This window comes from Triturus cristatus, chromosome 11, assembly GCF_964204655.1.
Source record: "Triturus cristatus chromosome 11, aTriCri1.1, whole genome shotgun sequence".
NCBI lineage: Eukaryota > Metazoa > Chordata > Amphibia > Caudata > Salamandridae > Triturus > Triturus cristatus.
This window is the reverse complement of record NC_140594.1, coordinates 1,132,267,848-1,132,282,456: the sequence shown is the minus strand read 5'-3', so window position 1 is coordinate 1,132,282,456 and position 14,609 is coordinate 1,132,267,848. Positions and strand designations below refer to the sequence as shown.

The following is a 14,609-nucleotide window of genomic DNA, read 5'->3' as shown; positions in this document are numbered from 1 at the left end:
CGCGGCAGTCACTCAACGTCCTCTTTGACGTTCTGACCTCCTTTGGGAACAATTCGGGTCTCACGATCAATTGGTCTAAATCCTGCGTTTATCCCATCGCTGGTGGTCCTCCTCTCCTGCCGCCTCGGCTCCCGATTCAAATATCTCTGAGCGGCTTTAAGTACCTGGGGATATACGTTTCGCTGGACCCGGTGGCTCGCTACGAGCAGAATCTTCTGCGTCCACTTCGGCGACTGCGTGAGGACACGGCCCGGTGGTGCAGGCTGCCCCTGTCCCCGCTGGGTCGGGCCGCGCTGTTTAAAATGATGTCCCTTCCCAGGTTCCTCTATGCACTCCAGAACTCCTTCGACGTTATCCCAGTGGCCTACTTTCGGGAGGTGGAGAGCCTGCAGAGGAGACTGGTGTGGAACGGCCGGGCGCGTATTGCTCTTGCCAAGCTCACTCTCCCCTGGTATGACGGGGGCATCGCGCTTCCTGACATTCGCAGGTACTATTGGGCCTCGCAGCTATCTGCCATTAACCACGCCACGTATGCGCCCGGCTTGAATCCGGCGTATGAGATGGACAAGTTCCTGCTTCCCGGCGGGAACTACAACAGGGCACTTTATTCCCGCCTGGCTGACCGGACCCTTACGGGTCCTACTAAGATTGCTGTGCGGACCTGGAGGGCTGCCACTGCGGCCATGGGCTGGAGTGAGCGAATGACATGTGCTACTCCCTTGTTTGCCTCCGACCGCCTGGGCAGCTTGTGGACCACCAAGGGGTTTGACCAGTGGGACACGATTGGTATTAGCAAAGTGGGAGACCTGTGGCACAAGGGCGCGGTCAAGACTTTCGCGGTGCTCCAGGCCGAATACGAGCTGACCGACAGGGAGTTCTTCCGCTACGCCCAGGTTCGACACGCCCTGCTCTCGGTCTTCGGGGAGGGGACCAAGATCCCTGTTTCCTCGCCCCTCGAGGACCGCGTACTTGACGGACATGTCCCTGATAGTACTATTTCTTTAATTTATAAAAAATTGATTAATCACCGGGCGGATCTCCTGGTGCGCCTTCGGGAGGCTTGGACTGGGGATGGGGTCGAATTGGACGACGAAGACTGGCAGTCTGCACTGTCGTCCCCCAAGGAGGTTGCCATTCCGGCTCGTCTCCGGTTGGTACAGCTCAAGATTCTCCACCGGGTGTATGTTACGGGTCCGCGCTTGGTCGCGATGGGATTTTCCGACGACGGGCTCTGTAAACGAGGCTGCGGGCTCAACGCCACCTTTCTTCATATCCTTTGGGAGTGCCGCGAGGTGGCGGACTACTGGCGCCGGGTCCACACGGTTATGGGACAGGTCACCGGGGTTGTGCTGCTGCCGGAGGTGCGTCGCTGTGTCCTGAATGTGTGGGAGCCCAATGACTACAACGCGGCTCAGACTCGGTGGGCGGCCCTAGGGAACATGATTGCCAAGAGGGATATAGCGCAACTTTGGGGCGCTCAACGGCCGCCCACCGTGTCAGTATGGAAGGAGAATATGGACTGGTGTATGTTTCGGGAGAAGACAGTGTATGTGGCCCGTGGCAAGCCGGGGGCATGGGGTAGAATTTGGGGTCAATGGAATGCGTATCGCGGAGGCATCTGTACGCCCCCCCTGGTAGACACTGATATCGCCATGTCCCCCTGACCCTTGACGGCTCCTGGCGCTTTTTGTAACAACTACATATGGACGTTCATCTCCCTTGACCCCCTTCCCCCCCCCCTCCGTCCCCGGCCTCCCGGTACTCCTCTCTTTAGCGGATTGCTCAAATGTTCTGACTGGAGTTTCCCGGGGGGAGCCTGAACCGCACTGGTATCCCTCGTAACTCGCCTTTTGTTTTTATTGTTTTTCCTTTTGTTTCTGTTCTTGTTGGACTGACACTTGCTGTTCTTCGAGAACTATCTTGAGCCACTGCGGGGCAGTGCCCTGGGAACGGACTGCAGCCTTGATATGTGTATATTTCCTTATGTACCTAGCGGCCGGCCCGGGTGGTTGTAGGCCCATACTTGTAACCGAATTATTGTTCAATAAAAACTTTTTCAAAAAAAAAAAAAAAAAAAAATTATAATGAAACTCCTTGGATTAGGTACTGTACCTGTACAATCGTGGGTCTGTCCCGTTGTCGGAACCCCGAAAGGTAAAAGGTCTCGCAACACCGCCTGACAATAGGCTATTCCCTGTCGACATATTTTGCTGACCATTTGTCAAAGAACAAAAAGCGAGAGAACCTCCACAGCGGATTATTTTGGTATGGGTGTTTATGCTACCCATTGCCTCTCAACAACTCCCAGGGAAAAACAGGCGCAAGCCCACCAACTTGCCTGTATCGAAAACGACCTGCCTAAATGGCCGAGATGACCACTGCGAAGGGAACGCAACGCAAATCCGGATTACCTAGTAAAACATACACAAGGTAGGAAAAATCAGTTCTCACGGAGATAGCACGACGTGTACGTACCGAGAAACGCGACCTGTCGACGCCGAAAACTAATACGCTCGCATGGAAGGACCCAGGGTTGGTAAATGAACACCAACAGTGTGGCCGAAAACGTAGAACATAACAAAAAACGATGCATGAAAACATATATACCACCTGGGGAAACTGAATGTACAGCCCTGACATGTTTTGAACCCTGACTCTGTGCCACCAAAAGGCGCCAGACTAACCTTTGAGCTATAGTTCCTTGGCACATCATAAAGGACCACTGCCCCAATCCACCATGCGCGCCTCTGCATGAAATAGAATGGTGTTACGGGTCGCGGAGAACTCGGGTCGGGCGCCGCCGACTCAAGGAGTACTGAAAACAAAATGGATACTTCCTACAAGCGCTGCAAAGATCGCTTCCGCTAATCATTGCCATTTTTTGTTTCGCGTCCCCTTCTCCGAATGTGGATGGAATGGAGGAAAACATAGGTGAGTCCCACCGACAGTCGTGAGACAAGGCATACCTCTTTTGCCCCATGGATCTGATCTCCAGCCGAACGGCTGAGATGAAGCATTCCTGCCACTAAAAAGGGTCTGCAGAGCCAAAAACCCAAAAAAGGCTTACAACCACTGAATGTCCTTCGGGCGAAGCTGCCACCTACTTCCCTCTGGAGATACCAGAATCACCAGTCCGCCACTGCGCCCTGTTGCTATGGATGCTAATTCGTAATGACCGAAATCTGCTACCACCGGCAGAATGCCAACAGTCCGTGACCAAATCCGCTAGGAAAATGACCTCGTACCCTTTGGCCTATCAATAACTCTCACAACCGAGATATTACACGCGGTGAGAAGGGCGTGTCAAGAGACCTACGTGGAAAAAAAGGGACTCGAAAGGACTGGAGGGCAGGAAAACAAACAGTTGCCAGACTGTGCTAAGCGCCCCACTACACCGGCAACAGCCCGAAGCGGAACCTTCTGCATGGATAACGTAAGAACGGGTCCCATTGAAGCTCCCAATTAGGTCTTGTAAGACATCGCTGATCTGCGAGGAAGGAGATAACTCTGACAATAAAAATCGAAGCCAAGCGACACCAGGGTATCCAAGGGAAGAGCCGAAAAGGCCATTACACCTTGTAGCCCAGAGGGCAAATTGGAATCCAAAGAGGAAAACTGACGTCTGGAAAGATGCGAGGCTAAGGCCTATGTCCGTTTTAAAAAACCCACACACATATATATCTAGAAATATACACATCTATACATAACTACATCGACATCCCACGAGATGCTCCCCGAAAGCCATATAGCAGAAATTTGTGGAACCTAGTGGGAAAGTAATTACGAAAACAAACAGAAACCCTAAATGGTCTACGAAGGGCCGGCCTCGTGAGAGGCCCCCCGAAATCTAGAGGGTGTGACCAAGGTTAACGATGCCTACCTAACATAGTTGCGACCCGCAACGAAGCGGTCCCAGATGGGGTCCGTCGCCACGGGTCAGCGCAGTCCGGACGTCAGAATTGTCCGTCGCTGCTTGTGTCCGACCCCGACCAGGAGGTTTCCCTGGCAACCTACCCGCTCCGGGAAACCCTTTCATAGATTCTTGTACAACTAGCCAGTAAAGAAGACCGGTGCTGGCGCCGGACGAACTCTTCCGCCGTAACCAGAGTATCCGGCCGCGGTACCCGAACTATAACTACTGTGTCCTTATCGAAGTTCCGTCGCGCGCGTGCGGTGCCCTAACATCTGACATGTGGAATGATCTAGAGAAAAAACATGCCCACGGAAGAAAAATGACTCAAGAGTGATAGGCGTCAATCAAGTTTTGCGTCCCCAAGCTAGGGGCGGTTACATTTGGGGCCCGGTTGACCTACTCAAGGACGTGTAGACCTGAGCGTCAACATAATTAGTGCAGGAGCCTTGTGCGCTCCGTTCGAATAGATCACATCCTCCTCATATATCTCACCCATGCGTTGCCATGGGGTGTCCTGTACTCAATATAGTTGTGCCAAGCACAACGTAACGGAGGAGTAGAGGGGGAGCCAACCCTATGCACACGAGAATTGAAAAGTAATGTCGCGGCTCCTCAGCAAAGCTGTAGTCAAATTATTCCAGCCCCATGGGCGTCCGAGTCATAGTGAAATATCAGGAGCGTGTGCGCACTCCAAGGGCCAGCCGATTGTTACAGCCTGGAAGGCGTACAAAGAAATCTGCCAATGTAAGGCACGAGGCACTGAGCCTATGAAGCAACCCAGGGACGCGTGCGACGTGCGTAGACCAAAACGCCTAAATGTAGCCCAATTGGGTTACGCACACCGGAGCGTTATGACTCCATAACCACACTCGGCTACTAGGGAAACCTTTGGCGGAGAAAGCGCGACACCGCGCAATGATCAGAACCACCCTGTGGAAGTGACAGGAGTAATGTTAATTCTGTAACCTTAAGCAATGAAACACCTAACCTTAAAGCAATACTCTAGAGCTAGCCTCTGTCACCCAGTGACTCATTTGACATGCTGCAAAGACAGCGCAGTATTTCAGCCCTTGAGGGAGCGTTACAACTCTGTGTTCGGCCGTACCAAGTCCTTCCCCTGAGGATCAAACGGAGGCCCAATCAGTTATGCCACAGGCATCATCAGTGCGCCATCTCCACTCTTGTGGGAGCGACCCAATCTGCACCCTGTCGGGCTAAACCAAGAGCGCTACCACGCGCACACAAGCCAGTGCAGTAGGAAAACTGAACATTCATGAGAGACAAATCGCTCCTAAATTGTAACAAGAGTTCCAAAATTCAATAGAACATAAATCTAAAGACAATCCTGTCAAGTGAAAACACAACCCGGCGCACCTGGGTGCGAACCCCGAACCTCTGGGGTCGGAGGCAAAGCCTTGCCCCCTAGGCCACATAGCCTCGCTGCAAACGTGAGCAGAACCTGTGGCCTACATGTGTCAATGGAAGCTGCCAAGGGCAGCGCAACATTTCCAGTCCAGCGGGAGCACCAGTAAGCCTGATCAGGCCGCCCGCATTAAGATGCCCCGCTCCTGACGGGGAAGGCCCCGCAATACCCGCCTTCAACAAGTAAATGGCGGCGTCGCCCGTTTCAAGATTTAATTGGGCCCTGCGCGTGAACAAACAGCGCGGTACGCAGCGGCCAGCGGGGGGTGAAGCGAAGGCCGAGCGGGCCGCCCGTGTGCTATCACCGCTTTGCTCCGAGCGGTAGCGCATCCCCAATCGGGAATCATTGAGGGGGCCTGCCGGCCCTCGGGGAAGGAAACCATGCCCAAAAGGGGACCCCAGATGATTATGCACCGCTGCAGTGGAAGCTGCCCCCCAGATCGCACGTCTCCCAGCGGGAACCTCTTAAAATGCCGGCAAGCCAACAACAATAGCGCCCGCGAGCGCTAAATCGAAAATACATGGCAAACGTAAACAGAAAACAAATTGCCCCCAGCATAAAAACACACATGTTTAAACACAGTTATTCTGCCTAGCGCTATATAAGCGCAAACATAACTTCAAAATCATCAAGGGTAAACTCAACAGTCATAATCACGACATAACGTTCCGAGCACTTAACTGTCTGCGTGAGCAGCAAAGAAAGAGAAGGAGAAACAGGACACTGTGGCTCTTATGGGGCTATACAGGATGTGATGTATGGAAGAGCATCATGGGAAATGTAGTTTTGTTTGCATACAAAATGTTTTTCATTGGCTGCTGTGAGTAGCAAATATAAGAAAGAGAAGCATAATCCGAAGCCTCCGGTCCTGTAATAGAATTGTCTCCAGCCTGTAAGCCCCAACCATCCCACATTTTGTTTTAACAAATCTTCTTTATTGGGTACACAAGTCCTCCTCATGATTTGTATATTTATCCTTCTTGGTAAAGCTCAGCTTGAGCCGAAGGCTCTGAACAGTCCTTGCTGGAAATGGGATTCCACATTCTCAGAGTAGCGACTGTTGTGATGGGGTCCATCTCTTCTACCATGGCTTCCAGCTAGAAGAACTCTGTTCCTGGGGATTTTATATTTTCATGTGCTCCTCGGGTGCCCTAGCCACATCAGGAATTACCACTCTTCAAGTACCAAAGCTTTTACCTCGAGAGCGTTGGGTGTGGGAAAAGTGCCTTTGTCTAAAACTACAGTTTTTTTCTAAAATGGAAACTTTAATCTTTTCCTGTTGTGGGCCATAGGCCTAGTCACACAAGTGGGGTATTGTTTTTATCGGGATAAATGTGGAAAAAACTGGGAGGTAGGTATTTTGTGGTTCCCCCGTAGATTACGGAACTTCCCATCTCAGAATATGTGTGCTTTTAGCTACAGCTTGGTGGTTGCATGGCATTCCAGGTAAGAAAACATCATGTTATCCACGGATATCACACCTCCCTAGACTCTCCAGAAACGTGTAGGTTTGCTGAACTTCACTAGGTGGCGGTTTCGCCAGGCACTGCTTGTACCCTCACATATTACGTCACTCGAGACCTGTTCAATGACTGCAGTAATAACATCCCTCGTGACATCCAACATGGAATCATTGTAACAACACTGTGCATGACGGGGGCGTCAGTTATAGTTACTTTAGAGCACAAGTTAAAGTTCCTTGAGACAACTATAACAAATGAATTTCAGTGACTTTTTTAGTTTAAAACAGTGTGTTTCAACTGACATTTTTACCTAACTAAAACGTTTCTTTAACCTTTGGTATTTTCAGTGAATGTAGATCTATAAAGATATCAGGCAATACCAATGCTTTGCGTTATTGAAGCATGAATGGTAAAGTACTGTGTGGTATTAAAACACAGTAATGCCTGCAGGGTAAAGGCATGCCTTGTAAAAGCATGTGTGGTAAAATCTGATATTCATATAATCTGCTGCTTGTATAAACTTCTATCCAGCCCATCTATGTACTGGTGATGTCTGCTGGGTTTGAGTCATTTCCAGCCCTTTCATTGACTAAAGTAAGCTGGTGGGTGCTTGTGTTGATCTCGATCTCTTCAATGGACTCATCGCGTCCGGTTGGGTTGGTGTTATCTCAAACACTTCCCCTAGTACCTTATAATGAATGTACCTGTGCCTTTTTTTTTATAAGCTATTTTTATTGCAATTTCATAATGAAAATAATATTAGAATTACAAGCATGTAAATCAATTCATGGGTAAAGATTGCAAAACGTTGGTATAACTATCAGAATAAATAGAAGACATAAAAAGAGAAGGAGGGAAGAGAGAAAAAGATGAATGAGGAAAGGAGTAAATAAAGAAAGATCAAAAGAGTTGAAAGAAAAGTGGGAAAGAAAAAATAATAAAGTTAGGAGTGCAGAGAAAGAAAATTGGTGACATGTAGACAGTGTAGATCAGATAAAGGGGTCGATTACGATGTCGTTCGGAAAGGCTCCGAATTGGATTCAGGTCTGCCGAATCCGATTCGGAACTTGTCTTTCCGACCTATTCTGAAAGCTTTCGGAACGACCGATTATGATGTTCACCCTTTCCGACTCGGTTTCCGACTCGGTTCTGGATGGCATTCAGAGGAACAAGAGTCGTTCGGAACCGACTCGTACAGGTCTACGGACCGGGTTCCCGACTGAGTAATTACGATGTCAGATTCGGATAGCCTTTCCAAATCGGTTTGTCCGACGCGTATCGGCTGTCGGAATCTGACTTTGGTGCCACATAGCAGACCCCCCTTCACCCGGAGCCTTCCATATGGGGCCCATGGCGGTACCCAAGGGACTCCCCTTTCAGACTATGCACAGTGTGGCAGGCACCAAGGGGTGTCCGCCACAGGGTGCAAAATTTTCTCCACCCACCCCTTTCTTCAATAGGAGCCTGCGTATTCGGTCAGTACACAGGCTCCCATTAAGGTCAATGGGAGTCCGACCTAATGGTATCCGTAACCATCGTAATCGGTCGGTCAGACTCCCCAAACCGGAGTCGGTCAGAAACCATTCCGAGGCCAATTCGGTCGGAATGCTTTCCGAGCGACATTGTAATCAACCCCTTAATCTTTTGCAATATATTAAGAGAGGTTACAGTATGAATCCTATGTTCACCACACACACGTTTCCACCAAGTGACTATAGACAACTTATCTAAATCATTCCAACAAGAAATTATTACTTTAAAGGAAAGTGCAATTTAACACGGAATACTAGAGTATAAGGACTTTTCCTGTAATAAAAAATACGGTTAAAGAGGTAAGAGAGTTGGACATAAAGTTTAAAATATCATTTAGATAGGCAGATAGTGTTACTTCCTGAGTACCATGTTTAAAACCAGATATGTTGGGGTTACGTCTAATTTTTCCAGAAAGGGCTTCAAGCATAAGACAAAGAATGAAGGAGATTATGGGCAGCCTTGTCTAGTACCTAGGTGCAAATCAAAATAAGGGGAAAATGACCATTCACAAATCAGTTTGCTCGGGGATTGGACTATAGTAATTCCACGAAGGAAATTCATTTAGGGCCAAAGCTAAACTATTGAATCGATTTCAACATATAGTGGCAATTGATCCGGTCAAAAGCTTTTTAAGCATCCATTGACAATGCTGCCAGCAGGGATGTCATTCTTCCAGCTTGGATAACAACATTCGAAAGCATTCTGGCATTATAGGCAGCGAGTCTCCCTTTAATAAAACCAGATAGGTCTGATTTGACAAGCTTGAGTATAGCAGATTTCAAGCGTGAAGCCAGGATCTTGGTAAATATCTTGTAGTAATAATTGTGAAATGGGTATATAATTCTTACCAAACTTTTGATCTTTGGCTTTGGATTTAGATATAAAGGAGTTAAAAAGTTCCAACAACGTGTGTGCCAAAGCAGGGGAAATGAAGAAATCAGTTCAATAGAGAAGCAACCCGGGCCAGGAGCTTTCACTCTCTTCAAGCATTTAATAACTGTGAGAATTTCTCGAATAGTAATATCAGCTTCCAGATCTGAAAATTGACCAGGGATATAGGGGAGGGCGAAGGATTTCATCAAAAAATGATTGAACATTAATGGGTTAGTATTTTCAGTATATCAGGACTCATAAAATGTGTGAAAAAATGTAGAAATATCAGCATTAGAAACTGATAGATAATCATCTAATTAATTAATGATGGAACTGACAGCTTTACGTTTTGATTTAATTTTTTGATAATTAGCAAGCATTTTACCAGCTTTGTTCTGCCCTCCAAGAAAGTGAGACTTGACTTTAAGTACAATATTGCATGCATCAACAGTAGCAAGTTTATTTAAATCAGATTAAGCCATGATTAAATCATGATGTATAGCGGAAGATTTTGAAGAAGAATAACTATGTTAAAGAACTTTATTTTCTTGTAACAAAAGGATGTATTAACTGGTTAAATTATTTTTCCACTTTGCTGAGTAGGCAATAGTAAATGCTCAATAAGAAGCTTTGAAGGCATCCCTGTTATCGGCAATTAAAGTATCAGCAGCATTATTGAACTGGAAGAATTCCTGTATAAAGTCAGTAGCTTCAGAAATAAAACAATTGTCTGACCACAAAGAGTTACTGGATCTCCATCTATCAGTTTTTGTTCCAATACCGGAGTTATCCAAAGTAGCAAGAATTGGAACATGTTCGGATATAAAAATGGAAGGAATCTCAGCCGAGTGCAAAGTAGTTAATATGGATTTAGTAGCTAAAATAGTAAATTATGGACGTTGTATTATGAACATTAGAAAAGAAAAACTGTTCCAGTTTATCAGGGTTACATGTTTGCCAAACATCAAATAATGGTATAGAAGAGTTTACAAATTTATAATCCTTATGTGATGCCTCTGGTTAAAATTTGTATTTGGATTGCCGATCCGTAAAAGGATCTAGCAGTTGGTTAAAGTTACCAGCTATAATAACCTTTGAGTTGGAAATTTTTGCAAGTTTTACCTTAATAGTATGCCATAACTCAGGATCCGATTTAACAGGATTGTAAATGTTGAGTCATCTGCTGATGATCCACAATAACTAGCACCCATCTGCCAGCACTATCACATTCTGTAGAAACAACATGTAGGTTCAGCACTTAATGACATAAAATAGCAACCCCACCCTTTCGGTCAATAGCTGGTGGAAAACAAAAACTGACCATCACATTGTCTCTTCAATCTAAGAGACTCACAAGCACTGCATTGCGTTTCTGGTAAAAAGGCAATCTTAGATTCAAGTTTAGCTAGATGTGACACTACCTTTGGGCTTTTTATCAGGTATGCAAGCCCTCAAACATTCCAAAAGACACAATTATACATACTTGACACATGAGGTAAAAAAGGGACAAAGATGGTAATCTGCTAAATAAAAGAAAAGGATGTGAGAACAGTGGCAACGTAAGTTAGGGTAAAGACACTAGTATCCTAATAAAAGTCAAGCACTCAGAAAAAAAAGATAAGAAGGAAAAATATGGGGTAAAAAATAAGAGAGAAAAGAAAGCAGATCAAGGATGAATATCCAGATTTTAAAGAACAAACAATGAAGAAGCAAATGTGACGTGTCAACACCAGGACAAGACGGACAGTAGAAGAAAAATAAATTGTATAATATGAAGAAGAATGCCAGACAGAAGGCATAAATCATCTTAAAGGTTTCAAAACATTAGTTTCTATGACATTTGAGGCAATAGTTTGAAGAAACTCTTTCTGTTTAACAGTATCATCAAAGGTTTTAGTAGACCCCTCACAGGTGTTCTTTCATGAGCATGGATAGAGGATTCCATAACGAATATTCAAATCTCTCACCTGAGGTCTCAAGGCGAGAAATTCCTTTTTTCGAACGTTGGATACAGTAGAATTATCTTGCGATGTAAATAATTTATGTCCAGACCATATGAGTCTTTTTTTTTTTTGCTTTAACTGATTTCAAAACATGGAAAAGATCTGTAAATTTCAGAAAATGCATTCTAATGCCTCGAGGTTTCGAAGATTAAAGATTGGGTCGTCTTAAACGATGTTTGCTTTGTAAACTAAGAGGAGGACTTCCAGAAATTCAGGAAAGAATTTCTTTAAAAATGTAAGAAGATTAATGCTTTCAACAGCATTCGATAGACAATACAGCGAAAAGGTATTGTAGAGGCTCCTCATTCTCCAAATACTCCTTGTGAAGTTTAAGCCTTGAACTCTCGTGTTCAAGTAAGGAGATCTTCACAGATATATCTTGAAGAGAGCTGACACGTTGTTCAATCTCAACCATCCTGCCTTCCGCAATGATCCATCGATTTTCAATATGTAGTAGTTTCTTATTGGTAGCACTCCTAAAAGGTAAACGGTTTTAGACTCCTCGCCACATCCAGAATGGTACCTGAAGTAGGATTACTAGATGAAGCAATAGGTGATGGAGGATCATTTTTGGCCCTTTTGGTTTTGCTCCTGAGGAAGTAGTTCCGGCCCCTATGACAGAGTCACTAGCCATTTTAGTGTGAATCTTTGTAGTATGCGTAGATTTAAGTCTGCCTATATAATGTAAGCATAAGCCAGTCTTTAGAGCAGGGGACCAAGGTACCTCAGCAGTAGATCAGTAAGTTAAAAAGGAGACCAATAAAATAGTAACAGTGTATAGTTAACTCAGATGATGGCTACAAGACCTGCACCACAGTAGGAACACAGAGAATAACCAGAAAGCCATCCAGTAAAGGTGGCAAACTAAAATGGCGGTCTCATGGACAGAACCTATTATCACATAATGAGGTCAGGAGGCTGAGTGCTGAAATTCCGTAAGTAAAGCAAAAATGTAGGCAGGAAACCATGAAAAGCTGGAAGAGCTAGAATGATACCATAAGATAATTACCACATTTGTACAGTAAAGAAAGAAATGCGAGCAGTGCAAAATGGAGCCTGCTTGCTTGAAAATCGGAGACTTTCGGTGGCGGTGATATAATGCACTATAAGTCAGGAAAGAGATTCCCACGGTGGCATAAACTTACTGCTAGGAAAAGCAGGGCTAAATAAGCCCAAGAAAATCTCCACTTGGCAGCTTCAGAATAAAGGTAAGCTCCTCGTTGTGACAGAGCGTCACAGGTCCGCTGCCATCTTGTTCAGTGCGGAAGCTACGCCCCATGTACCCTTATCTTGACACTTTTGCCCAGGAGCGCTTGGTCCTGCACTAAAAAGGGTACCTGTCAATTTATGCGTTAACAGTTTTATGACCCACTGGAAGTCATGGTACCATAAAAATAGTATAGTTAGAGCACTTCTGGGGAATATTATGCCTTGGGGCTACAATGATATTTGTAGTCCTGCACTAAAGTAATGATTAAGGATTTGTATGCGAATGAATCGCTCTTCTTAGTAAAAGAAATGATGCTTCTTTCATGTCGCTTGGATTGATCCCGAAGGCTTTCTTTTTCCCCCTAGCCCAGAGAGCTCGTCGAGGTCACGACAAGCACCAAGTCCTATAAGAGACGGCAGGATTCAGTTCCAGCAAATCTCCAGGCCACCAACACGGAGTGGAAGTAGGAGCAGCATCTCTGAGTACTGCATCTCCTCTGCATGTAAGTCCCGAAGCGGGTACTGTGTTTCATGGAATGATTCCTGGACAGGATGCACGGTACTGTGTGAAAAGCTCTTCTATGGACAGACCCTTATCTGTGTGGTTAGATGCTATGGGGATTTTCTGATTCGCCATAAGATTAGTTTGCTAAACATTCTTGTTCTCGTTCCTATAATTGTGACCCATAGTCCACAATCAACAATAGCTTAGATGGCAGAGGAAGACCGTACCTTTAGTTTGAAGGGTTGACCTAGCTGGAGTCTGTACACACATCTTCTCAGTAGAATACACACACACACCTCCTCTTAACCGATCGGTAGACTTTTGTTTAGAAGGTGACGCGCACCGTTTGACAGCCTCCATTAGGGTAAGTGTGCTATAAGATTTGACCTAGCATGCTTACATATAAGGCAGTTGAAGAGTTCAGCAAAAGAGTCAATGAGCTGCTATTCTTTGCCCTCATTACCTATTGGCAGCTGCAAGGTGGTGTTTTCCAATATGAATCTCTTCTTGTTGGTTTGGCAGTGGTTGTTTAAACTCCCTAAGTGGTTTATCATCTTCAATGCACAGTTGTGCACTTCAGGCCCTGTAATCACCGATAGGAGTTCACATGCACGAGCGCTTCTGTAGTCACAAAAAGTCAGAACACACACCCAGACGTTTTGGGTACAGTTTCTCCATGAAGTGATCCCTAGCTGTACAAATCCCTAAGCTGACTGACTGAGACCATCTCTTCCACACTTGTCCCTGGAAAGGCTACACTGCCCACTCACGGCTGGCTTTGAGCAGAGGGCCCTACCATTTTAAGGATGAGATTGACTGACAGGGACCTCTGTGCCGCAATGAAAGATAAGCGTCTGTGATTACCACGACTGATGTGTGCTGACAAGGTACACAACACAAAAAGCGGTTGAGAAAATTGTCAGTGCCCACCAATACCCATCCTGTTTCTACTATCACCACTCAGGCACCTAAGATCTCCCAGCCCTGGCACACATAATTTCACCACACTAAAGCCATCTTCCTCACCTAATCCATGCTATCTGAATTCATTGTCAACAACATTACTTACAAAACCTTCAAATCTTCACCTATTGACAAGCATCACCCACATCTCTAGCTTCTCTCCTTGCCACACGCTACATCTATGCGGCACATATAGCCGTAAGGAAACTTGCAACACTGATCACTCATTATGCAGTTGGAATGCCAGATTTAGCTGCATTGCTGATATTGTACCCTTTCCACTCATGTTGCTCACTCTGTGCCTTCATCATCCTCTCTGTCATGGATTACAGGATGTCCCCTCCACATTGATAATACCGCGATCACCCACTCCCCAAGTGTCTTTGAAAAAGTGGACGAGGTAAGATTATGTAATGCAAACCATCCACAACACCCCCACTAACAGCCCTGACCTCTCCACCCCATGGTCTGCCATATCCTTTCAGCCTGCTCCCTCATTCCCCTTGTGGTTGCTTGTGCAGACCCCACACCTTAGCTTTAGTTTGTCCTCTTATGTGGCATCTTCATCTTGCATCAGTGTTCAACCTCCTGGGTGACTACAATTGCTTTTTACCTCTCATGGCCGGGAACTTCAGTTCCGTCTCAGTGTCTCTAATGAACACGAGCTCTTTCTCGCTCAACTCTCTTTTTCTCTGACACATTAACCCCTCATCCTGCCTATGAA

General features: G+C 45.9%; 1 protein-coding gene across 2 annotated transcripts in view; it reads left to right on the top strand.

Annotated features, from left to right (window-relative positions):
• The window catches only part of ARMC9 (armadillo repeat containing 9), a 542,713-nt gene that overhangs the window by 469,177 nt on the left and 58,927 nt on the right, over window positions 1-14,609 (top strand). For both annotated transcript variants that reach the window (XM_085635734.1, XM_085635735.1), the window contains exon 22: window positions 12,784-12,920. In XM_085635734.1, coding sequence (XP_085491860.1) covers window positions 12,784-12,920 — 137 coding nt within the window. The remainder of the gene's footprint in view (window positions 1-12,783; window positions 12,921-14,609) is intronic.